Source organism: Pan paniscus, chromosome 10 (assembly GCF_029289425.2).
Source record: "Pan paniscus chromosome 10, NHGRI_mPanPan1-v2.0_pri, whole genome shotgun sequence".
In the NCBI taxonomy this organism is placed as follows: Eukaryota; Metazoa; Chordata; class Mammalia; order Primates; family Hominidae; genus Pan; species Pan paniscus.
The window spans coordinates 117,311,680-117,335,020 of record NC_073259.2 but is presented as its reverse complement, the minus strand read 5'-3'; the positions used below and the strand labels follow the sequence as shown (position 1 = coordinate 117,335,020).

The window sequence follows — 23,341 nt, the reverse complement described above, 5'->3', positions numbered from 1 at the left end:
AGTCAAGGCCAAAGTGTTTCCTTCAAAAAATAGTTTATTCTGCACATTTCCTAGTAGGCTCTCTGCCCACCGTTCCAGGGTAGCAGCTACTCATAACTTGTCTTTCTCTCCAAAACCAAGAGGGCCTTCCCAACAGAAAAACCTTCAGTTCCCAAAGCAGCATCGATTCTTCCCCTCACCCCAGCAAACCTCGGGGTGGAATAATGAATCATTCACCTTCTCCCACCCCTCACTGCCCCGCCCCACCTTCATTTGCCAGGACTGTCACTGGCTGATGGTCAGATTTTGTCTTTTTCAACTTGGATACCCTCAAGCATCCCAGCTTTTGGAGGCTTCCCTAGGCAACCTCATGGGCTTCCACATTGACCAGGCATTACATTCAGCATCCTTGGACAAACCACCCATCAGAGCAGTGGGTTGTGGCCAGCTCCCTCCACCCCCGACTCCGCCCCAATGGAAGAAACCAGAGGATCACAGGGCCCCAGGCTGTGCCGCCTGCAGAGCCAGGAGCTGCTGGGTGCATTGCAACGTCCTCCCTGAGCAAATCGGCATGGTCACCACAGTCCAGTCCTTAGTCACTGACAGCTCTGCCCCTCGGGGTCAGATCCCACCATTGGTGCTCATCAAGCCAGCAGGCGAGGGAGCAACAGTGACTCAAGTGGCCCTCCAAGGGAGCAGTGGTGACCGTCACAGAGGTGACACTCGTGAGCAAGCTGGGCCGTGGGTGTGGTAAGGGATTCCTCTCCGCCTCTGTGCTCCCCACTTGGGCAAGAGGAGGGTGCATGCGCAGGCTTGGGGCCAATCCTGCAGGGGGAAGGGGCAGTCCTCATTTTCCTTGGAGGGAAGAGGTGGGCAGAGGACCTCGAGCTATGTGAGAGCATCCTCCAGAAGCCCTGAAACCTCCAGCTGGGCACTTCCATTCATTTTGCTTTCCCTCTCTCAAAAAGAGAATCCCTGGCAACCAGTGCTAAACATGGCCTATCAGTGGGACCCTCCTAGTGATTCACTAGCGCCATTTGGGGAACAAAATAGCATTTCACTCTCTCAATAAAAAAATCATCTCGCTGAAGATGGTGGCTCATGCCTGTAATCCCAGCACTTTGGGAGGCCAAGGTGGGTGGATTACCTGAAGTCAAGAGTTTGAGACCAGCCTGACCAACATGGTGAAACTCTGTCTCTACCAAAAATACAAAAATTAGCCGGGCATGGTCGTGGGCACCTGTAATCCCAGTTATCTAGGAGGCTGAGACAGGAGATGGAGGTTGCAGTGAGATCATGCCACTGCACTCCAGCCTGCATGACACAGTGAGACTTTGTCTCAAAAAAAAAAAAAAAAAAAATTCATCCATACATTTTCCTGGGTGACTAGACAGTATCCAAAGAAACATCATTACAAAAATAGGTTTTCTCTAGTCCTGTCTATATATATATATATATATTTTTCCCTTGGCCCATTTATTTGGCTGAAATACATGAGATGCTTACTTACATCTGGTGCTGGTCTCAGAGTAAAAAAATAAAAGATTTCATGATGTGGTATCCAAGGATCCTAAAGAACGCCTGGATCCCACATGCCAGGCACTGTTTTGCGAAAGGAAACAGGGATGTTTTAGCTTGATTAGATTTAGTGATGCAATAAAACTGCTGTCTTCAGAGACAAAACAAAACAAACTTCCCAGCTACGGAGAGGAGGCTGTTTTTGTTTGGAAGAGGCACTCCTGGGCCTTTTATTGAGACGGGTGTCAGCTCGGAACCAGCGGCCCTGCAGAAGTGCCCAGGATTTTCTTTGTTTAAAAGCAAGTCTTCAGGGTCTGCTGAGGGTGTACGGGTGGTGGGTCTGGGTGGTTCCTTTTGCCGTGGTCCCGGGAGTGGCCGGGCGGGCCAGGGTCAGGTGGAGGCCGGGCTGTCCATGGTAGACAGCAGGTGAACGACCTGCGCCCGCTCAGCTGGGCTGATGTGCTGGCTCAGGTATATCACACAGTCCACGGCCACCTCGGGGTTTTCTTCAACCAGGCTGTGGGGGAGGTGAGAGGAGGGCTGGGATCACTCCAGCCACTTTTTCAGTGGCAGAGTCCTTGTGTGGGGCCACACCCCAGAACCCAGAGCTCCTGAGTCCCTGCTGTGGTCCCCATGGGGGTGATGGTCCTGTAAAGCAGGAGGGGCTGTGACCTGAAGTTCAGAATGCCTTGAGGCACCACCATCCCTACTGGTCACTGCTGTGTGACATGACCTGAGACAAGACACTGCCTTGAGTCTCAGCTTCATCCCCAAAATGGGGTCCCCTGTGCTCGACTCCCTCCTTCACGGGGTGACCCCATGGCAACTGGGGGAGGGGACCCTCTGGAAAGGTCAACACTGGCGTGGAAGCCAGCAGCCTGAAGGCTAGCGGTTCCAAATGTGGGTTCTGTGACCAACCCTGCTCCAGCTGTGACTTTGGACAAGTCCATATTCCAGCAAGGTTCATGAGTTGGAAGCATCTCACACGGCCTTCAGAGTACCTCTAGGCTCTCTGTCCCACCCCAGCCACTGTGCTGGGAGACCAGGCATTAGGGAGTGTGGTCTCTTTGCTGGGGAGCGGGGAGGGGGCGGGGACAACCCCAGACTGCACAGGGTGGCGGGTTCAAGTGGCTGCATAGGAGTCGGGTAGCTAGGGGTCAATTCAGGCTCGGGTCCTTGCCAGGAGGCTGGGAAGCAGGTGCGGTGGCCACTCACCCTCGGATGGTCTTGAGGACAGAGTCGTGCTTCAGGTACGTGATGTTCTCACGGATGGTGGAGCGCGGGCCATCCCCCGCCTGCCAGTGCTGTTCCAGCCACTGCACAACCACCTGGTTGTTGTCCCACAAGTAGGCCTGGGGAGGGGGCAGAGGATGCCTCAGAGAGGGACCCAGCTGTGGGCCGGCTGCCTCAGCCCCCAGCACCCCCTGTGCCCACCGGCCTCGTTCTCACCCCAGGCCCACCTTGACAGCCCCCTCCGTCTCCACGAACCAGCGGCGCAGCATGGACTGGATATGCACGTGACTCAGCTCCCCGCTGGCCTGCAGGATCTCCTGCTTGACCTGGTCCTCCAGGAGGAGGCGGCGCAGACGCCAATACAGGAAGGTGCGTGCGGTCTTCCACTCCAGGATGTCCTGTGGACGAGCCAGGCTTGTTCCCCGGAAAGGGAAGGAGGAGACGGGACACTGGCTCTGACCACACCCATGACGGTGGCTGCCCGGGGCTGGGCCCAGGCTCTGAGATCATTCCCAGATCATCCCAGGCAAGCAAGCTGAGGCTCAGGGAGGAGAAGGCACCTGCTCAGAGCCAGAACGTCACCAGGACTCCAGACTGGCCATAGGTGAAAAAATGTCCCCCATAAAAACCCGGCACCCACTTCTACCTCAACCGACACAAACACAGGCTCGTGTGAGGCATGAGTCAGCTGGGAGGGAGAACAATGCAGCAAGAGAACCAATGAGCACTGGACATGGGTAGGAGGTGACTGTGGGAGTCCTTGCAATGGTGAGGGGTGGGGTGAATGCTGGACAGGAACAATGGTTTCTACCCCTGGTGCAGGTCCAAACTGACCGAGCCATCAGACTAGTGGTCCCTGAACTTTGCTGCTTATTAGAATCTCTTGGGGATCTTTAAAAAATACGACTGCCTGGCTTCCATCCAGGTGTTTGGATTTCACTGGTCTGCAGTGCCACCTGGGGATCGGGATTATTTTAAAGTTCCCAGGTGACTCCCACCTCCTGCGGCATTTGACCCATCCCAACCACCACCGCCCTCCCCGCCCCCAAGCCCAAATGTCCTCCATGTTTTGGAAAACAGGGTGGGCTCTTTGCACCCTACACGGTAGCTGTGGCTCTCACAGATATGACGCCCTTCTCCAGCATCCGGCCAGGTGTGTCGTGGAAGTCGGCGAACTGCACTGCCACCTGGTGGTAGATGGGGAGCAGCAGGTCCTCGCGAGCCTTCAGCCGGCCCTCCAGGTCCTTGTGGTCCTTGTCCGAGAGATCAGGTTCCCCTGCAGGTGAGCAGAAAGGCCAGTCAAGCCATGGAAGCTGGTCATATGTGGTGGGGTGGAGATTTTTTTTTTTTTTGAAGAAGGCACAAATCAGGATTTGCAGGACAGGCCTTGCCTTGTGAGAGATCTGAGCTTCAACTCTGATATTACCCCTGCTGCTACACAGGCTGCCCTCAGCCCCCTAGGTCCCCCAGAGTCCACTGGCCTGGCCCCCACCCCAGGCCCATCTTGATGGCCCCCTTTGTCTCAGATCAAATAGCTAGTACAGTCTCAGAAATGCACTCACAATTGCAAGACAGCATTCAACATGCAACTCTACATTTTCCCCTTCCCTCAGACCCACTGTGCTTGTAGGATACTATATCAATGATTTTTAGTACACATTGTAAAATATGATAAGGGAATATTATAAGCAACTCTATGCCAAATTGACAACTTAAGATGAAATAGACAAATTCCTTGAAACACACAAACCACCAAAGCTCACCTAGGAGGAAACAGATAACACAAATAGTCCTATATATAACAAAGAAGTTGAATTTATAGGTAAAAACCTCTATCAAAAACATAAAGAAATAATGCCAATTCTGCACAAACTCAGAAAATAGGAGCGAACACTTCAACTCATTCTATGAGATCAGCATTACCCTGATACCAGCCAAAGAAATTACATGCACACAGTGTAAAAAATCTTGTGAATAGCACAGTTATAAAGACACTGACACTTAAAATGGATATTTAAATATCATCTTGTGGCCAGACTTAGTGGCTCATGCCTGTAATCCCAGCACTTTGGGAGGCTGACGCAGGCCAAATCACTTGAGGCCAGGAGTTCAAGACCAGCCTGGCCAACATGGTGAAACCCTGTCTCTACTAAAAACACAAATATTAGCCAGGTGTGGTGGCACACACCTGTAATTCTTGCTACTTGAGAGGCTGAGGCATGAGAATCACTTGAACCTGGGAGGCAGAGGTTGCAGTGAGCTGAGATTGCGCCACTGCACTCCAGCCTGGGCAACAGAGCAAGACTCTGTCTCAAAAATAAACAAATAAATAAATAAAGATAATTACATCTAAAGATGACAAGTAAAACAAAGCTGTCATTCAAACAAAATTAGTAAAATATCTTATGTCTGATTGGGAATTCTAAAGGAACATTTTGCCCCCAAAATTCTGATATTCCCCATCAGCCCCAAATACTTCAATTGCTATCTTTTGTGTATGCTGAGAAATAAATTCACGATGGCAATATATATATATAATGTTAAAAAGGTTGATTTAGACATGTGAATGTCCTCCAATCATGGTAGCTCATGCCTGTAACCCCAGCATTTTGGGAGGCTGAGGTAGGTGGATTGCTTGAGCCCAGGAGTTTGAGAACAGCCTGGGCAACATGGCGAAACCCCACATCTACAAAAATACAAAAATTAGCTAGGCATGGTGTTGCGTACTTGTAGTCCCAGCTACTCAGGCTGAGATGGGAGGATGGCTTATGCCTGGGAGGCAGAGGTTGCGGTGAGCTGAGATTGCACCCTGCACTCCAGCCTAGGCAATAGAGCCAGACCTCAAAAAAACAAAACAAAACAAACATACAAATGTTAATATCTTAAAAAACCCCAGTTATTATAGCTGTATTTTGGTATTTTTTCATTTTATTTTTAACATCCTAGAAACCCCCAGCAGTGGGCCGGCTGGGCCTCTCTTGACCTCTGAGAGATGAAGCCTTTGGGACCCCCTTACCTAGCTGTTCCATGAGCTTCTTGTAAGCTGGATCGATCCTTCTCATGGACTTTATCAGATCTTTCTTTCGGAACTTAATCTCCACTGTCCCCTCTGGTTCCAGAACACCACCCCTTAAAAGAGAAGAGGCAGGGATGGGGGTATATGAGGCATTGCCCAGCAAGCAACGGCTAATGGATGTGGGGGGAGCTGGAGGGAAGAGAGCCAGAAGATCTGGGTGTCAGTCCTCAGCTCTTTCACCCCCACACATGCTGTGTGCCCTTAGGCAAGTCACTTTCCCTCTCTGGGCCTCTGTATCTTTACCCACAGATGGAAAGACTGAGCCAACTGTTTAAAATAATGCTTTCTGAACTCTGGAGGGCCCCTTTCACGTCTAAGAGTGTACGACTTTTTCCATGGCAGCATACCCCTCCTGCTCTCCAGCCAGAGTCCTCTCTAACTTTGCTAATTTCTGCCCTCCTAGAGGAGGGGCACTGTTTCTGATCGCTTTAAATCTCACAAAAGCACCTTGAGAGCCCAGCGTAGTCTTGTGTGAGCTGTCCTCCCATTTCCAACATACATTTTCTTTTCTTTCTTTTTTTTGTTTTTTTTTTGTTTTTAGACAGGGTCTCACTCTGTCACCCAGGCTGGAGTGCAGTGGCACTATCTCGGTTCACTGCAATCTCTGCCTCCCGGGTTCAAGTGATTCTCCTGCCTCAGCCCCCCGAGCAGCTTGGATTACAGGCGTGTACCACCATGCCCAGCTAATTTTTGTATTTTTAGTAGAGACGGGGTTTCACTGCGTTGGCCAGGCTGGTCTTGAACTCCTGGCCTCAAGTGATCTGACCCCCTTAGCCTCCCAAAGTGCTGGGATTACAGGCGTGAGCCACCACGCCTGGCCTCATTTCCAACATTTTTATTTACCCCTCATTCTCCCCCTGCCCCCTTTTGCTTTTGACAGCTTAGAAGCCTGAAGAATGCTATCAGTAGCTCTGAGCTTCCTGGTGGCCAGCATGAAAAGTTAGCAATGACTCCATTCAAGTGCTGCTCAGTATCCTGAGTCTTCCTGGAGGACTGACCTCAGCAGTCCCTGACAAGGGTCTAAGTGCCCTGAATGCAGGACAAGCTTGGCCCATTTGCCACCACATCATAATGTCTAGCAGAATGGCTGGCATACAGTGAGGTAATCAATGGATATTCATTGAATTAGCAAATGAATGAGGGAGTGAACACAGGAATGCCGTGCCTATATTTGGAGTAGAATGACTCTTGAGGCCTTGACATCCTGTGTAGCATGTAGTTTTCACTTCAAAGTCATCAGTCACTGTGCTGTGAACATTATTATCATCATCCTTTCTGTAAGAATCTCTGGAATAAATTCCTCCTAAGTAAAGTGCCAAGGAGGTTACCTCTCCCGCCAAGAACCGGTATCCTCTCATGCAAGTATTCATTCAGTCATTTGTTTAGCCAGTATTTTCTGACCACCTACCAGGAGTAAGGCACTGTGCTAGACCCTGGGATATAAAACTGAATAAAACATTTCCTATAGGAACTCATAGCTTTGGGAGAAGCTCAGAGTCTAATGAGAGATACATGGCTCATCATATTTCCCTTTTCATCCTGGCTGCCAGGAAGTTCAAGTGCTTTTGGTCTTTCCTTTTTATTTTTTGCTTGCAAACTTCCTTGGGAAGGGGGAGTAGAAACCATGAAAGAAGAGACAACATTTCTCCACCACTTACAGGTTCCAGCCACTGCATCCCTCCATGATCTCCCAAGGTCATGGGCTCTCAAGGCTGGGAGAACAAGAAAAGGCTAAGCCAGGCTAAGGGCAACACACCCACCTGCTCTCTTTGTCTGCATACATTTCTATGCACAGCGGGTTGATGGTGGCATCTATGACCACCCAGGAGCCTCCCCGGAGCTCCGCATAGGGCGGGATATAGATCAGGATGGGCTGTTTGTATTGTCTAAGGCCGTCCACGATGTAGGCTCCAAACTTCAGCACCTGGTCATACATGTCTGAAAAGCAAAGCAGCCTCCCAGTTCAGGGACCTCACTCATCCACACATGAAACCCACTGCCCTAGTTGTCCCGGGGGTCCTGGGAGAGTGAGCCCAGCTGGGAGGCTTGGAGAGCACTGGGCTGGGATTCGAGAGCACTGATCGCTCTCTAAGTGGCTGTGTGACCTCGAACAGGTCATTCACCCAGCATGGGCCTCAGTGGCCTCATCTGTGAAGGCACAGGGAAAAACCAATCTGTAGGATTCTTTCCAACTGGAATTGAAATGCCCTCACCCATGACTGTCCCTGCCCTGCCCCACCATTTCCAGCAAAGAAAACCCTCGCTAACAGTCACACTGATCCTTCCCCAATGTGCATGGGCAACATGGCCCTTATCTTCCACCAAGACACATCTCTCCAGGTCCCCAGGCGCCCTACATGAAAACAAGAATGCAATAATAACAGCACTGACAATCACACTGCATGTCAGCAATGAGCTCATCAGACCCTTACCTCGGCCCTCTGAGGTTGGTCCTGTTCTTAATCCCCTTTTACAAAGGAGGGAAACTGAGGCTCAGTGATGTCACCCAGCTAACAAGGACTCACAGCAGGTCTGTCTGCCTCCCATCCAGCTCTGTCCTCAACACCCCAGTGATCCAACAGCCACTCTCTCCCAAAACATGCTTGGTGGCTTAAAAAGCCTTCACACAATTGTAAGGTCACATGAGGCTCAGAGCAGCTTTCTGCAGAGGGAAGGGTGGACAAACATCCTCCTCACCTTGCCAAATGGGGAGGTGCCTGCCCAGGTCACCCGGCAGCTCCTGGGGCTGCCCCTCCCTGACCTGCACCTCATGGTGTGACCTCTAGAAAGTGACACTTTGCCTCCAACCCTCAGTTCCTCATTGTTTTTTTTTTTTGTTTTTGTTTTTGAGATGGGGGTCTCACTCCGTTGCCCAGGCTGGAGTACAGCCTCAACCGCCTGGGCTCAAGCAATCTTCCCACCTCAGCCTCCCAAATAGCTGGGACAACAGGCATGTGCCACCATGCCCAGCTAATTTTTTAAACATTTATTTTGTTTTTTTTGTAGAGACAGGGTCTTGCTATACTGCCCCAGGCTGGTCTCAAACTCCTGGCCTCAAATGATCCTTCTGCCTTGGCCTCCCAAAGCACCGGGATTACAGGTGTCTGCCACCGTGCCCAGCAGTTCCTCATCTTTAAAACGGGGTGGTGGGGCACCTGAACAATATTTTCTCCTCAGGGTTGTTGGGAGACACAGCTAAGATGATGATGGGCACAGACTAGGACATTAGCATCACCACCCAGAGGGTGCTGTCCTGGGTGCTGACCCCAGGCTGACCCCAAGGCTTTGGGGTAACCATAGGCAGGGAGGGGCTTACCTTTCATGCCACCAGAGAACCCCCTCCAGTTGGCAAAGATCATCAGGGGCAACTTCTCCCGGTTGAAGTCCTTGATGGCCTGGGCGGTTTTGTAGGCTGAGTCTGGGAACCACACCTGTCCTGCCTGCTGAATTATCTGGAACACAGAGCTGCGGGGATCAGATGTCTCTGCACAACCACAACCCAGGACACAGGGACGGCTGCCAGAACCTCGCTCTGGATGGCAGGCGATCTGATCTGGGCTGGCCCCAGCACCAGAGCCAGGGCTCAGAAGGATGGAAGCTCCATCTCCTCCGCTCAGGACCAGGCTGACCCTCCCATTGCAGCCCAGCAAGGTTCCTGTTGCCCTCGTTTACAGGCTCCGAGGGGTGCCGAGCTCGTCAAGGTCACACTAAGTTGGGGTAAAGCCGGCCCTGGAACCCAGCCCTCTTGACTCCTGAGCTCTTCTCAGTCTGTGCCCTGGCCTAACGCAGAAACAGCAACAGAGGCAGGGCAGGAGGTGGGAGGGGTTTCTAGGGACCTTTATCATCTGCTGAGGAAGAAGCAAGATGGTGCAGCCATTTATGCAACCCATAGAGAAAGTGTCAGAGAAACAGGCACTGAGCCCCCCAGGGCCAGGGACTGCACTGGGTCCCCTGCTTCTCCACCTAAGTTGGCAGGGAAGGGATGGGACCCCCACGCCCAGGACCCACTCTCAAGACAGTACCGCTGGCTGAACCAGCAGCCACATCTCCCGGCCCCCTCACCTTGGCCTCAGAATCCAGGTTGGCAGGGTCTGCAGGGACTGCCACCTCCACAGTCCGTGTCTCCACAGCAATCACTCCCACGGGAATTCCCCCAAGCCTGGAAAATGAGCACCAGTGAGCCAGGCCCTGGGCAGCACCCCAGGCGCATTTGGGGACCTCTGGGTGTGGGGGTGAGGGCACGTGGAGGAGAATGCTCTTTTTAATCTGGCGGATTATTTTATTGGAAGGCAAAGAAAAAGCTCCAAAATGGTAAGAGCCTCGAAAGGTAGCAGACCTATTGGTGCCCTTTTTGAGGCAAGAACCATCAGAGGAGGGCTGGGATGGTATAGGGCCTGGAGCAGCATGAACCACTAGAACTTTCTTGACGAGGGCCACGTTCTCCATCTGCACTGTGCAATACAGGAGCTGTGGGCTGCATGTGGAACGTGGCAAGTGTGAGGAATGGAACAGGTCATCCTCTGTCACTTTGACTTAGTTCAATTTAAACTGAAGGAGCCGGGCATGGTGGCTTATGCCTGTAATCCCAGCACTTTGAGAGTCTGAGGCAGGAGGATTGCTTGAGTCCAGGAGTTTGAGACCAGCCTGGACAGCATAGTGAGACCCTGTATCTGCAAAAAATAAAAAAACTGGCTAGGTGTGGTGGCGCACACCTCTAGTCTCAGCTACTTGGGAGGCTGAGGTGGGAGGATTGCTTGAGCCCAGGAGGTCAAGGCTGCAGTGAACAGTGATCATGCCTCTGCACTCCAGCCTGGGTGACAGAGCAAGACCTTGTCTCAAAATAATAATAATAATAATAATGAAACTAAAGCATCACATGTAGCCAGCAGCTACTACACTGGTCTAGACATCAAGTTGCACTTGGAAAGGGCTGAGGGATATTGAACTGGACAGAGACTCAGCTCAGGGGGTGCCATGACATCAGTTACTTGCTACTGAACTATGCATCACTACATGGTTCTCGTTTACCCTATGAGGCAGGGGTGGGGGAGAGCAGTCTTCAAATCAAAGTGTTTTCACATGGAACAGGGAGTGGATTTTTTTTTTATTTTTTGCTTTTAAAAATATAATTTATTTTATTTTATTTTATTTATTTTGAAGATGGAGTCTCGCTCTGTCACCCAGGCTGGAGTGCAATGGCGCAATCTTGGCTCACTGCAACCTCCACCTTCTGGGTTCAAGCAATTCTGCTGCTTCAGCCTCCCGAGTAGCTGGGATTACAGGTGCCTGCCACCACGCCCAGCTAATTTTTGTATTTTCAGTAGAGACGGGGTTTCGCCATGTTGGCCAGGCTGGTCTCGAACTCCTGACTACAGGTGATCCACCCGCCTTGGCCTCCCAACGTGCTGGGATTACAGGTGTGAGCTGCCACGCCCGGCCCTGGCTGCACTTTAGTATTTATTGCCGAAGATGTAAATGATAGCAGCCATTCCCACTTACGGAGTATGTCAATTTTAAGTATTTCACACATGTTATTGCATCTAATCATCACAATAATCCTTTGGGGTAGAATTATTATCCCTATTTTACAGATGTGAAGGACCAGAGAGGGTGAGTGATGGAGATGGGGCTTGGCCTCAGGTCTAATGCAGAGCCTGGACTTATAGCTGCGACATCATACCAGGAATAAGTGGTCAATGATGAGGAGGCAGCTCAGGGCTCATTATAAGGAGGAACTTTCAGGCAGGTGGAGCTGTCGAAAGAGATGAAAGCTACAAGGCTGAAGGGTGAGCTGCCCAGCTTGGAAAGCATGCAAGCATTTCAGCCTCCCACCAACAGTGGCATACAACAGGGCTCCTGTCCATGGCTCTCCTAAGATGGAATTCAGAGTGCCAGTGTCTGTGAAGTTTTCTGGGGAGAGCACCCAAGGCCACCTTCTGATGCCCAAAGGGGTTGTTAGCCCTTGTGGCCTGGGGACTGACTACAGGGTCCCAGGCCTCAGGAGGAGGCTGGCTGAGATACCTTCTAAGGGCACACACAGACACTCCAGAAACCATTCCCCAAATTGGTTTTTTCTTTTAGAAAATCCTGAGGCCAAGAAGAAAATTGCCCCTGGAGGTCCCTGGCCTCACACCTGGGGACCCCAATGCCTGGTGAGTCAGACATGGGCAGCCTGCTCCCGTCTTCATGATTACCTTGCTCGTCCTGTCACCACGGTCTGCGCCCAGGGTGCCATGATTTCCTTGAAACTGCCGTGGTCAAAGAATCCGCTCTGCCACGTTCCCTTCAGAGCTGTGGACAGAAGGGCAGAAGCCCAGGCTGGAGGGCCAGGTGGCTGGGGGCCCCCAGGACACTCCTGGCTGTGCAAAATCTCCCTAAGGACAGCCTGGCTTTAACCTCATAGCCCAGATACCCCTTTCTACCTAAAACCACACAGCCCAACCCTTTCCCCCCTTCCCAAAATGCCTCAAAAGACAAACAGGGCTGCAATAAATACACCAAGTCAAGAATTCAGTCTGTATGGAATATGTGACTACCATCAACAGCCAGCCAACTCCAAACACATAGATTCTAATCACGGTCTCTGCCTTCTCTTCCTAAGACGCAGAGAGTGGACAGACACCTCCAGAAGGTGGGATTTTAGGAAGGGACCACCTTTCCTGAAAAACTCATCCCTCACCTGCTAGCTGCTGGCTGCAGCTTCATAACCACTTAATTGGGAAAAAAGTTTCAATTTCCCAGAGAGACAGAGAGAGAATATGATGATGTCAATGACAGCCATTGGTGGGGAAGAAATGATGACTTAAATCCATGCAACAGTGTAAATGGCTGTGGCTCTGACCAGGAGGGGGCAGCCAGAGTAAGAGGCATCTCAGGCATGGGAGGCCCGGCTCCCAGGCATGCAACAGCACAGCTTCAGCATCTGCCGAGGACTGGCCTGACAGTGAGAAGCCGAACATTTTTTAATTGAGATAAGCAGCCCCCTCAGTGTTTACAGGCCAGAAAGCCCAAGAGAAATGAAAAGCAAGAGAAGGAAGCCACAGGGCTCCTTGCACTGGCTGGAGTCTAGCACGCTCCCGAGGGTCACCTCTCCTGCACTGCACAGCCGAGGAGCAGCCAAGTCTAAAGGTAGCAGCATGTGAAATTCTAGATTTGGGATATAGTGACGGGAGCAGCTCAACTTTCCTGTTGTGTTCTGGTTGCTCAGAATGAAATAATATACCTCCAAGAGAGAAACTCATCCCTTTCAGAGAAAGAGAGAGAATGTGTGTGTGCAAAAATGTGTGTGCATGTGCATGTGTGTTCACGTGTCCATGTGCGTGTGTGTGTGTGTGTAGGTATAGAAGAGGTAAAATTGGCCAGGCATGGTGGCTCATGTCTGTAATTCCAGCACTTTGGGAGACTGAGGCAGGCAGATCACTTGAGGTCACGTGTTCAAGACCAGCCTGGCCAACATGGTGAAACTCCGCCTCTAATAAAAATACAAAAATTAGCTGGGTGTGGTGGCAGGCACCTGTAATCCCAGCTACTCGGTAGACTGAGTCAGGAGAATCACTTGAACCCAGGAGGCAGAGATTGCAGTAAGCCAAGATTGCGCCACTGCACTTCAGCCTGGGCAACAGAGCAACACTGTCTCAAAAAAAAAAAAAAAAAAAAAAAAGAAGAGGAGACCAGATTGCCTATCCTGTGTAAGCTCACAGAGTTCAGAGTTCCTTTGTAAGAGAGAAAGAAAGAGAGAAAGATGCAGTCTTCTCTTTGAAACTCTGATGTTTCAGCACTGAATTTTCTACTGATGAGACAGTGGGGCAGTTAGAGACCACAGAGCATGGAGCATCAGGGGAGGGAGGGACACCAGGACCACCATTGCACCCCACCTCCATCTATTAGCTCCAGAAACTGGAGGCTGTTTCCACCCCTTCTTGGTCAATGGCTCAGGAAAAGCCTAGAGTAAAATCTCCATTTCTCTACTTTCCCTGCATTTGATTTCAGGTGTACCTCTCTGGGATATGAGAACGAATATCAAGGCTTCTACCTAAGTGCTCCTTTGTCTCAAGCCCTAGAAAGAAACCCGAGACCAGGTCCTAGGCAAAATACTTTAGAACTTACTTGGGTGAGGCCTTCCTGCAAGCATCCACCGGGGGTCGTAGGGAGCTCTGGATGGGAGGAATTCAATTTCTCTGTCAATGGGGTCAGTGGGTGTGATGATAGGGACAGGGCTGTGATTATCCTAAAAAAGAAAGCCAAGTCTCTGACTCAGTCTGTGGTGCTTGTCAATAATACCTCTGATCAGCACTTCGCTCCTCTGACTATGATTATGCCTGGTTATGCAGCAATATCCCCTCCCTAGGGCTCCTGAAGCCACTGCTCTGATTGGAAAATGCCGGATAAGGACTGGCCATCCCATGGATTCTTCTGAAATCTAGTTTATGAACTCCTGAGTGTGCTTCCCGGTTCAGATGGTGTCACTGATGCTGGGAAGTTACAGAAACGCAGGAAAGGGTTGCTACTGCTATATATGGTCAGATAGGAGGAAAAACAACTTAAAAGAAAGAAAAAGAGATTGGTTGCAGAGAATGGTAACAGATGGCATGCAGATGGGGAAAAGGGGCACTTGGGAATACAAACTGACATTTGTGACTTGGGGTTCTTGGCAGAAGATCTGGAATGACCTGAACTCTGTAAACCCAACCTCTCAGAAATGGTTATAATGAAGAATGACAACCTCACTCATTTGTAAGGAATGTTACAGTTAACCAAGAACTGTGCCCACGATTGCCCCCTTCTTACTTTGGTGAGGACCTACCAAACGTTGTGCTTTAAATATCACTTCACTTAATCATCATGATAACACCATGAGTTAGGTGCTATTATTATTCTCATTTCACAGATGAGGAAACAGGCTCAGAAAAACTTAGGGACTCTCCCAGTGTCTTACAGCTACTGAGGAGGAAGGCAGGAATCAAATCCAGCCTGACTGTAAAGCTTAAAGACTCAGTATTGTCCAATGCTGCCTCTTGTCAAGAGGCAATACTACCTCTTTCTAAAGGATTAACAGATAGCATCCTTACAATGGCATTAGTGCCACCAAAAGAGCAAAGGACACCTAGTACAGGGCTGGGCATCAGAGAAGGAAGAAGGAGTAAGAAAAATCAACCCCAGCCACATGTGCAGTGCTTCCTGCTCCTCAGCCTCCCACACCACCCAGGAGGTGACAGGGACACAATTAGCCAATGAGCTTAATAAGAGTCTTCCAGGTTCTAAGCTGCAGGGGGAGTACTGCACCTTTGGCATATAGGACAGCCACTCCAGGATGGTATAAACCCCCTCAAAGTCATCTGGCACGGTGATGTGGGAGACACCATTGTAATGCATGATCTGAACGCCACCCAGCTGGTTGTTGGATGTGTAGACCTCTCTTCCCAGGACCTGCTTTGACACAACATGGTTAGCAATGTCCTGCACGGTGCAGGGCTCTACCACCTGTTTGGAAATCATCTCAGTGCTTCTCAATCCTGGCTACACATTAGAATCACCCAGGAGATTTCACAAATCCTGATGCTCAGGCTACATCCAGACCAATTATATCAGAATCTTCGAGGAATTAGTTTTTGTGTTTTGTTTGTTTTTTAGTTTCTAGATAATTCCAATATGCAGGCCAATTTGAGAACTGGTGATGCAGCTGACTTCTACCTTGACCATCTCAAAAGCAAAACCCTAGCTAGTGTTTCTGATTCAGCAGGTCTGCAGCAGGGCTTGAGGATGTGCATTTCTAACAAGTTCCCATCTGATGCTGATGCTGTTGGTTCAAGAACCAGGCTTTGAGACTTTGGCTGGGATTTGAGCAGACATTAAGTATAGAGACTTTTCAACAAGGAAAATGTTTTAATACAGTGAAAAAAGTAGAATACAAAACTGCATATTCACTATAAATTAACCACATAAAGACAGAAGATGAGAGGGAACCATACCAGAATGATAGAAGCTGCAAAATTACTTTTTTGGGGGGTTCCTTTTCTAATTTTTCTGCAATGTGTAATGGCACTTCAATAATTTGTTTTAAAATGTCAGTAATACAGGGAGTTAGATCGACCAGAATTGCCTAAAACTAATTTTTTTTTTCTCATAAGGACCCAGATAGCTGCAAATTGGAAAAAAAGAGCTCTTGTATCAGTAGGAATGAAACTGGCTTCATATTGAGAAAAATCCCCCACCAGAGACCAATGGGAATGTTAAAATGACTCCTGGCCCCCAAGGATCCACTCTGCACAGGCCCCTTTTTGGTCACCTTGTTGAGAGCACTTGCTCCTGTGAGGATGATGTGGGAGTTCTCCACCTGGATCACTCGCTGGCCCAGCCTCACCAAGTAGGCCCCAATCCCAATGGCTCGGCAGGTCACCTGTGGAGAGAGGACCCCCTCTGAATTCTGGAGAGTGGCGAGGGACCCACCCCCCACAGCAGGGAAGAGTCCAGGAACCTGCTGGGACCAAATGGAAGTTATGTTTTGACCAATGGCAACCCGATTTGGAGCCAAACCACAGTAGAGGCAAAAGCCTATTCTTCGGGCCACTTTATTGAGCTTGGATTCCTATCTGGAAATAACATGGTTAACAAAGATTGCCGTAAAGACAAGCAGCAGACACTGAATGTTTCAGATCTTAAGAGGCTTGTGTGCAGCTCTTCTGAGCGTGGGCATTCATGGGCCATTGCAGCCTCTTAACAACCAAAAGGACACCTAGGAGTGCATGTAAAAACTGGTGAAATTCAAAATAAGGTCTGTACTGAGTTAACAATATTGTGCCAATGTCAGTTTCCTGGTTTCGATAATGTACTATGGTTATGTAAGTACCATAGGGGAAGCTGGGTGAAGGGTACTTGGAAATTCTCTGTAGTATCTTATAACTTATGGTGGGTCCTAGATGACTTCAAAATAAAAAGACTATACATATAATCTAGAAAACAAGCCCAAGGAAGATGCTTATGACCAACATTTTCCACTTGGAAACTGAAGATTCAACATTGCATGTAAAAATAAGGCCTTCCAAGGCAGTTTATCATTAAAGAGTACTATTATTCCTGTTGCTGCTGCTGTTAGAGTAGGTAGTTAAGCAGACATGAGCAGGGTAGGAGAGGAAGGCAACCATCAGGTGATAGTTAGGCAGTTGCTAAATTGTCTCTCTAAAATGATTATTGGTCACAGCTGGCTCCAGGGAAAGGCAATCTCCTGATAGATAGAAAACACCTGAAGCTAGTGACAAGCAGCTTCCCAATAAGATCTCAGGAGCTGGGCGGGTGGGCTCAAGCATGCACGCTAAGAGGTAAGATGGCAGAGTTTATCTGGTACTGTGCCCTTCTTCTAGGAACACTCGACTGGTAAAGGAGGAAAGCCTCAAGTGAGCATGCACACAACTTCAGTAAACACACTGTTCATGCGGCCCCTCCTAAGTGCTGGCAGACCACGTGCATGCAGACAGCCCACCCCAAGGGAAGAATCAGGGGAGAAGAAACACAAACCCTGGAATCATGCCAATGCATAAAACCCCAAAAGGGTTGGATGAGGCACTTGGATCTCTCAGGTTGCCTTGCTTGGCCCTCTTCCAAGTGTACTTCATTTCGTTCTTGCTTTAAAACTTTTTAATAAACTTTCACTCCTGCTGAGAAACTTGCCTCGGTCTCTCACTCTGCCTTAGACCCATACAGATTCACCACCACAAACACTACTACCACTACTACTACTACCACCACCACTACTACCACCACTGCTAGTACTAGAATTACTACTAGTACTACTACTACTACTACAGTAGTACTACTACTAGAAACAGAAAACATTTTTGGCAAGGCCATGGGGATGGGATGGGGACTACTCCTTATATGCCAGTTAAAGTCAGATAAAAGTTCTTCTAAACATTCAGTACATTGAAAATAAGATGAGATTGGACCCTGATTCAAACAAACCACTAGAAAAGGGTATTTTGAGATAACTGTTAAACCACACTGGGTTTCAATGATATTGCTGATTCTGTTGGGTGTAATATTAGTATTTCAGTTATGTTTTTAAAAACTAGGGGAAGAGGGTGAGAGTCATTATCTGTTAAAGATCTACCCTTACGTATTTATGGATGAAAAGACATGATGGGGGCTGGCTTTAAAATACTCTAAAACAGGGTGCAGGGGATGGGGGGTGAGATTGAGGAAATATCAGTGGGCTGGCATGTGGTAACTGTAGGAGGTATGTGACGGGCACATGGGGCTTATTATTGATTCTCTCTAATTTTGTGACAATTTTAAAATTTCTATAATGGAAAGTTGAAAAGTAAGAGAAAATAGAAGAAGACTCACCAAGCTAATGGTGACGATCTCTTCGTAAGCCAGAGAGGACTCCCCAGCAATCATGCCTGAGCCCCTCAGATTCTCCACGCCCAAGCCATCATCCTTCCCGATGATATCCGTGATCATGTATCTTCAAAAGCAAGCACAGGTTAAAGGCTGCGCTCTAGCCCCAAAAAATCCAAGGTGGATGCATTTCCCAAGAAGAGACTGACTGGGCAGCAAGGTGAGAGATTGGAAGCAGACAAAGCATCCAGAGGCAAAATGAAATTGGCATCTAGAACCCTCAAAATGAGTGCTAAGATTTCTAAAAGGGCAAGTGCAGCATCAACAATCATCACCCTGCTCTGTAATCCCAGCAGTTTGGGAGGACGAGGCGGGCAGATTGCTTGAGGTCAGGAGTTTGAGACCAGCCTGGCCAATATGGCGAAACCCCATCTCTACTAAAAATACAAAAGTTAGCTGGGCGTGGTGGTGCACGCCTGTAATCCCAGCTACTTGGGAAGCTGAGGCAGAAGAATCGCTTGAACCTGGGAAGTGGAGGTTGCAGTGAGCCGAGATTGCACCACTGCACTCCAGCCTGGGTGACAGAGCGGGATTCTGTCTCAAATAAATAAATAAATCATCACACTGCTCCCATCTGTGAAAGGAAAATAAAAACTAGGACCACGATTCACAATGCCAAAAGGAACAATTTAAGCTGAAGCTGAGTTGTGCAAGCTGCCTTTCCTTTTGTTTCTTTAGTAAGCAGATGGATATAGATAAAAGCTGAAATATCTCCACAGGTAGTTCCTCTATGTCCACCTTATCTTATAGAAAGTGCTGACTTACTGAGCGCAGGAAGAATACATAACTGACTTCCCCTGCCTGCGCCTTTTCTCCTGCAACATGTGATTACCAGAACTTCCCTCTTTCCCCTCCAGCCTGCTTTTCTCCTTTAAATACTGAAGCCCTCCAAATCATCTTTGAAGAAAGGCACACGCCACAGACGGTTTCTATGATTCCGTGTTCTTTGCTTCTGGATGTGTCCCTAACCTTGGCAAAATAAACTTCTCAATTGATTGAGACCTGTCTCAGATACTTTTTGGTTTATACAACCAAAGATATCTGCCTGTTCAGAGGCTGTCTCAGTGAAATATCACCCTCAGCCCATATTCCTCCAATGGTCTACAGAGAGATGGGGGTACACAGAGGAAACCCGTTCACAATCAAATTCCAGGGCCACATAATGAGAAACACTGTCCCGCCAGCCTCTGTTAGAGATTCACAATGCACTTGAGCATGTGTGATGGTTAATATTAAGTGTCAACTTTAGGATGCAAAGTACTGTTTCTGGGTGTGTCTTTGAGGGTGTTGCTAGAGGAGATTAACATTTGAGTCAGTGGACTGGGAGAGGAAGACCCATCCTCAATGTGGGTGCGCACCATCCAGTCATCCAGCTGCCAGCGCGGCTAGAAAAAGCAGGTGAAAGAAGGTGGAGTAAGCTGCCTTGCTGAGTCTTCTGGCTTTCATCTTTCTCACATGCTGGAAGCTTCCTGCCCTCAAACATCAGACTCCAGGTTCTTCGGCCTTTGGACTCTTGGACTTACGCCAGTGGTTTGCCAGGGGCCCTCAGGCCTTTGGCCACTGAAGGCTGCACTATTGGCTTCCCTACTTTTGAGGCTTTTAGACTCAGACCGAGCCACTACTGGCTTCCTTGCTCCTCAGCTTGCAGACAGCCTATCATGGGACTTCACCTTATGATCATGTGAGTCAATTCTCCTTAATAAAGTCCCTTTCATATATACATATATCCTACTAGTCCTGTCCCTCTGGAGAACGCTGACTAATACAGCATGCTACAGGTACTAAGAAGGTCTGCAATAAAGATGTTTATGATATCTCATTTAACCCAGTGTTTCCCAAACTCATCTGACTATGGAATTTCCCCCCAGCTTGTCACTAACATTGCAAAAAACCCAGTCTAGGAAATCCTGAGTCAGTTAATCCCACTGAGAAAAACATAACTTGTCCTGGAAAAGATAGTAGCCTTTGAATGCTCTCGAAGAACAGACCTCTCTCTGCCCCACCCATACCTTCCCAGTTTGCCAAGTCACCGCTGCATCAGTTTGGTCACAAAATGTGAGCCTGCGGCTCCTAGGAGATTCACGAGAATCCAATCTCATTCTCTCTGCATGACGTGCTATTTTTTGTGAAAGGAGTCACTCATTTTAGAATGACAAGGATGGACTCACCTTGGAGAGTTTAACAAATGTTTAAGGCATCAGTGCCCACAACAGGCATTGGTTCCCATCATACAAACACCACCACCCCACTGGAAAATATCGCCACAAGCCCCGAGGAAAGAAGACAGCTGAAATTAACCACGAGCAAAATTAAGGAGCTACCTGATAAGTTATTTACCTGGATTCTCCTCCTTCCTCGATGTGTTTACAGTGGACGGAGTTCAGGGAGCTGATTCTGGTGTAGTCTTGGGGAGTCAGGTACAGGTATTTAAATCCCTTAAAAAATACTTTAGTGAGGCTACGAATCCAGTTCCCTGCACTGAAAGCCACTGTTTTTTTTTTTCTTAATGTGAACATCGTAGGGATGGATGTTAATAACATGTTAGTAACATGTCAATGACACATTAACACATCTCATGTAAATACCATATTAATAACAGCCATAAACTGAAGTTCTGCTTTGAGCTAAGCTCTCCTCTAAGGACTATCTCATTTTTATTTCTTATTGCCAGCACCCCAACATGAAATTTTAATTTTCAAGATACACTGTTTAACCACTGTTTACATACTCCGTATATGTATATATGTTAAAAAATATTTTATTGCCACCCCAAAAATTATTTTTCTGTCTTCTTGCGGGTAGTGGGCAATATCGCCCCCGAGAATGCATGCTCTGAATGGAAAGGATGACTGTCCCCTGTCATTTCACATCACAGAATGTGTGCGCTTCCCTCATTCATCTTGCCTTTTATGGCAAGCTGGTATCTATACAACTCCCCGAAGATTTTTCTTTTTTTTTGAGATGGGGGGTCTCACTCAGTTGCCCAGTCTGGAGTGCAGTGGTATGATGATCATGGCTCACTGCAGCCTTGAACTCCTGGGCTCCAAGTGATCCTCCCACTTCAACTTCCCAAGTAGCTGGGGCTGACTACAGGCAGGCACCATCATGCTCACCTAGTTTTTTCATTAGTAGAGACGAAGTCTGGCTATGCTGCCTAGGTTACCTAGGTTGGTCATGAATTCCTGGCTTCAAGCTATCCTCCCACCCAAGCCTCCTGAGTTGCTGGGATGACAGGTGTGAGCCATAATTCTAAGAACACTATGAGGCCAGGGAGTTGACACAATCACCTCTGCATTCTCAGTGCACACTGCATTCAGGAGCGCTCAGTGTATATCAGCTCAGGGTTTATAGACTTTTTTCATTATCCCCGTTAAGGAGCCTTTTTAGATCTTTTTTTTCTAATCACCATCCCCCCCGCCACAGTGAAATGTTAGTATCACTGATATACTGTATGCCTGTTTATACACTACATGTACATCTGTGCTTTATACATAAGTGAGATTTTTTTCACCTCTTGCAGGTGCTAGCACTCCCACTGAAAATACAGTAGTAGCTGAGCAGAATCACCCTGCCCCGCCAGTTTCACGACGTACTTTGTGGGGGTCTTCTGGGTCCACCCAAGCCACGTGGAACATGTGTTTGATCTCCTCTGCCATGCCAATACGGGCGCCACTGTTGGCTGCCACGTAAATTTTGGGAATGCCCTCTGCCCGGGCCATCTCGGATGCCCGCAGGTACAGAAGGTCCTCTCCAGGGCCAAAGGATCCAATGCGAAAGGTGATGTCGTTGCCGATGACGATCACGTCCCGTCCTTCTGGGTACTCCTGGGTCTTAAACCTCATTTTGAAGGCCACCATGCCCACCTGGCAAGGGGATGAATGCACAAGGAAAATGAGTTTGTTTCTTTGGGGGAAAACTTTTTATTTTATTTTAGTTATTATTTTTTTTTTAGATACAGGGTCTTGCTCTGTTGCGCAGGCCAGAGTGCAGTGGTGCAATCACAGCTCATTGCAGCCTCAACTTTCTGGGCTTAAGCAATCACTCCTGCCTCAGTCTCTCGAGTAGCTGGGACTATAGGAGCACACCACCACACACAGCTAATTTTAAAATTTTATGTAGAGACAGGTTCTCACCATGTAGCCCAGGCTGGTCTTGAACTTCTGACCTCAAGTGATCCACCCACCTTGGCCTCCCAAAGCACTGGGATTACAGGTGTGAGCTACTGCACCTGGCCCAAAAATATTTTTAAGGGGGTGACTCCAGCCAGGGGCTAGGCTCCGCTGAGCTATTACCTCATTTCCACCAGGAAGTCGGTTCATCTCCACCAGCTGGCCCTGAGAGTCCAACACTAATTCAGTGTATGTCAGGATGTCTTTGGGATACTTGTCTGGGGAGCCCCACAGTTTAAAGAGAGCCTGGGGAGAGAAGAGGAAAGAGAAAAAACTTGAAGTCATCAGTAGGGAAGAACTATCTTTCCCAGACAGAGATGATCTGTCATGATTCCAGGGTGAATTCTGTAGTCCACTCTCTCTTTTTGAATCATGAAATATTTAAAGCATATTTAAATATGGGCACCCATCCAGTGGCTCTGTCAAATCTTGATTTTTCCATAGTTGTTTAAAGTTTTTGAAAGAAAGAAGAAAGATGCGATTGAAGCCCCAGCTCATTCTTCCTCCCAACTCCAACCCACAGGTGACCATTCCCTTGAATTCAGTGCCTACCCAGTCCTATGCATGCTTTTTTTTCATTTTCCTTTATCCTGTATGCATACATTGGAAACATACAGTATCGTTTTGCACTGCAAACTTTAAATAAAGAGTACCACACTGTACACATCCTTCCGCAAATTACTTTTTCTATTTTTTTTTTCTCTTGTTGCCCAGGCTGGAGTGCAATGGCGCAATTTCAGCTCACCGCAACCTCTGCCTCCCGGATTCAGTGATTCTCCTGCCTCAACCTCCCGGGTTGAGGCACCACCACACCTGGCTAATTTTGTATTTTTAGTAGAGACAGGGTTTCTCCATGTTGGTCAGGCTAGTCTCAAATTCCTGACCTCAGGTGATCCACCCACCATAGCCTCCCAAAGTGCTGGGATTACAGGCGTGAGCCACCACGCCCGGCAGCAAATTACTTTTTCTACTC

At 48.5% G+C, this 23,341-nt stretch overlaps 1 protein-coding gene across 7 annotated transcripts in view; it reads right to left on the bottom strand.

The window, feature by feature from the left end:
• Positions 1 to 16: 16 nt before the first annotated feature.
• Positions 17 to 23,341, bottom strand: part of ACACB (acetyl-CoA carboxylase beta) — a 158,591-nt gene continuing 135,266 nt past the window's right edge. For 6 of the 7 annotated variants that reach the window (XM_055096088.2, XM_055096087.3, XM_034934423.3 and 3 more), the window contains 16 exons: positions 22,492 to 22,614; positions 21,793 to 22,062; positions 20,537 to 20,634; positions 18,146 to 18,266; positions 16,092 to 16,202; positions 15,089 to 15,232; positions 13,913 to 14,033; positions 12,001 to 12,097; positions 9,869 to 9,965; positions 9,123 to 9,258; positions 7,567 to 7,744; positions 5,747 to 5,859; positions 3,852 to 4,006; positions 2,958 to 3,128; positions 2,713 to 2,849; positions 17 to 2,014 (listed from right to left, as the gene is read on the bottom strand). In XM_055096088.2, coding sequence (XP_054952063.1) covers positions 1,888 to 2,014; positions 2,713 to 2,849; positions 2,958 to 3,128; positions 3,852 to 4,006; positions 5,747 to 5,859; positions 7,567 to 7,744; positions 9,123 to 9,258; positions 9,869 to 9,965; positions 12,001 to 12,097; positions 13,913 to 14,033; positions 15,089 to 15,232; positions 16,092 to 16,202; positions 18,146 to 18,266; positions 20,537 to 20,634; positions 21,793 to 22,062; positions 22,492 to 22,614 — 2,199 coding nt within the window. In that variant the 3' untranslated portion in view covers positions 17 to 1,887. Of the gene's footprint in view, positions 2,015 to 2,712; positions 2,850 to 2,957; positions 3,129 to 3,851; positions 4,007 to 5,746; positions 5,860 to 7,566; positions 7,745 to 9,122; positions 9,259 to 9,868; positions 9,966 to 12,000; positions 12,098 to 13,912; positions 14,034 to 15,088; positions 15,233 to 16,091; positions 16,203 to 18,145; positions 18,267 to 20,536; positions 20,635 to 21,792; positions 22,063 to 22,491; positions 22,615 to 23,341 lie in introns of those variants that run through there. The other variant, XR_008620491.2, reaches the window with a different exon arrangement.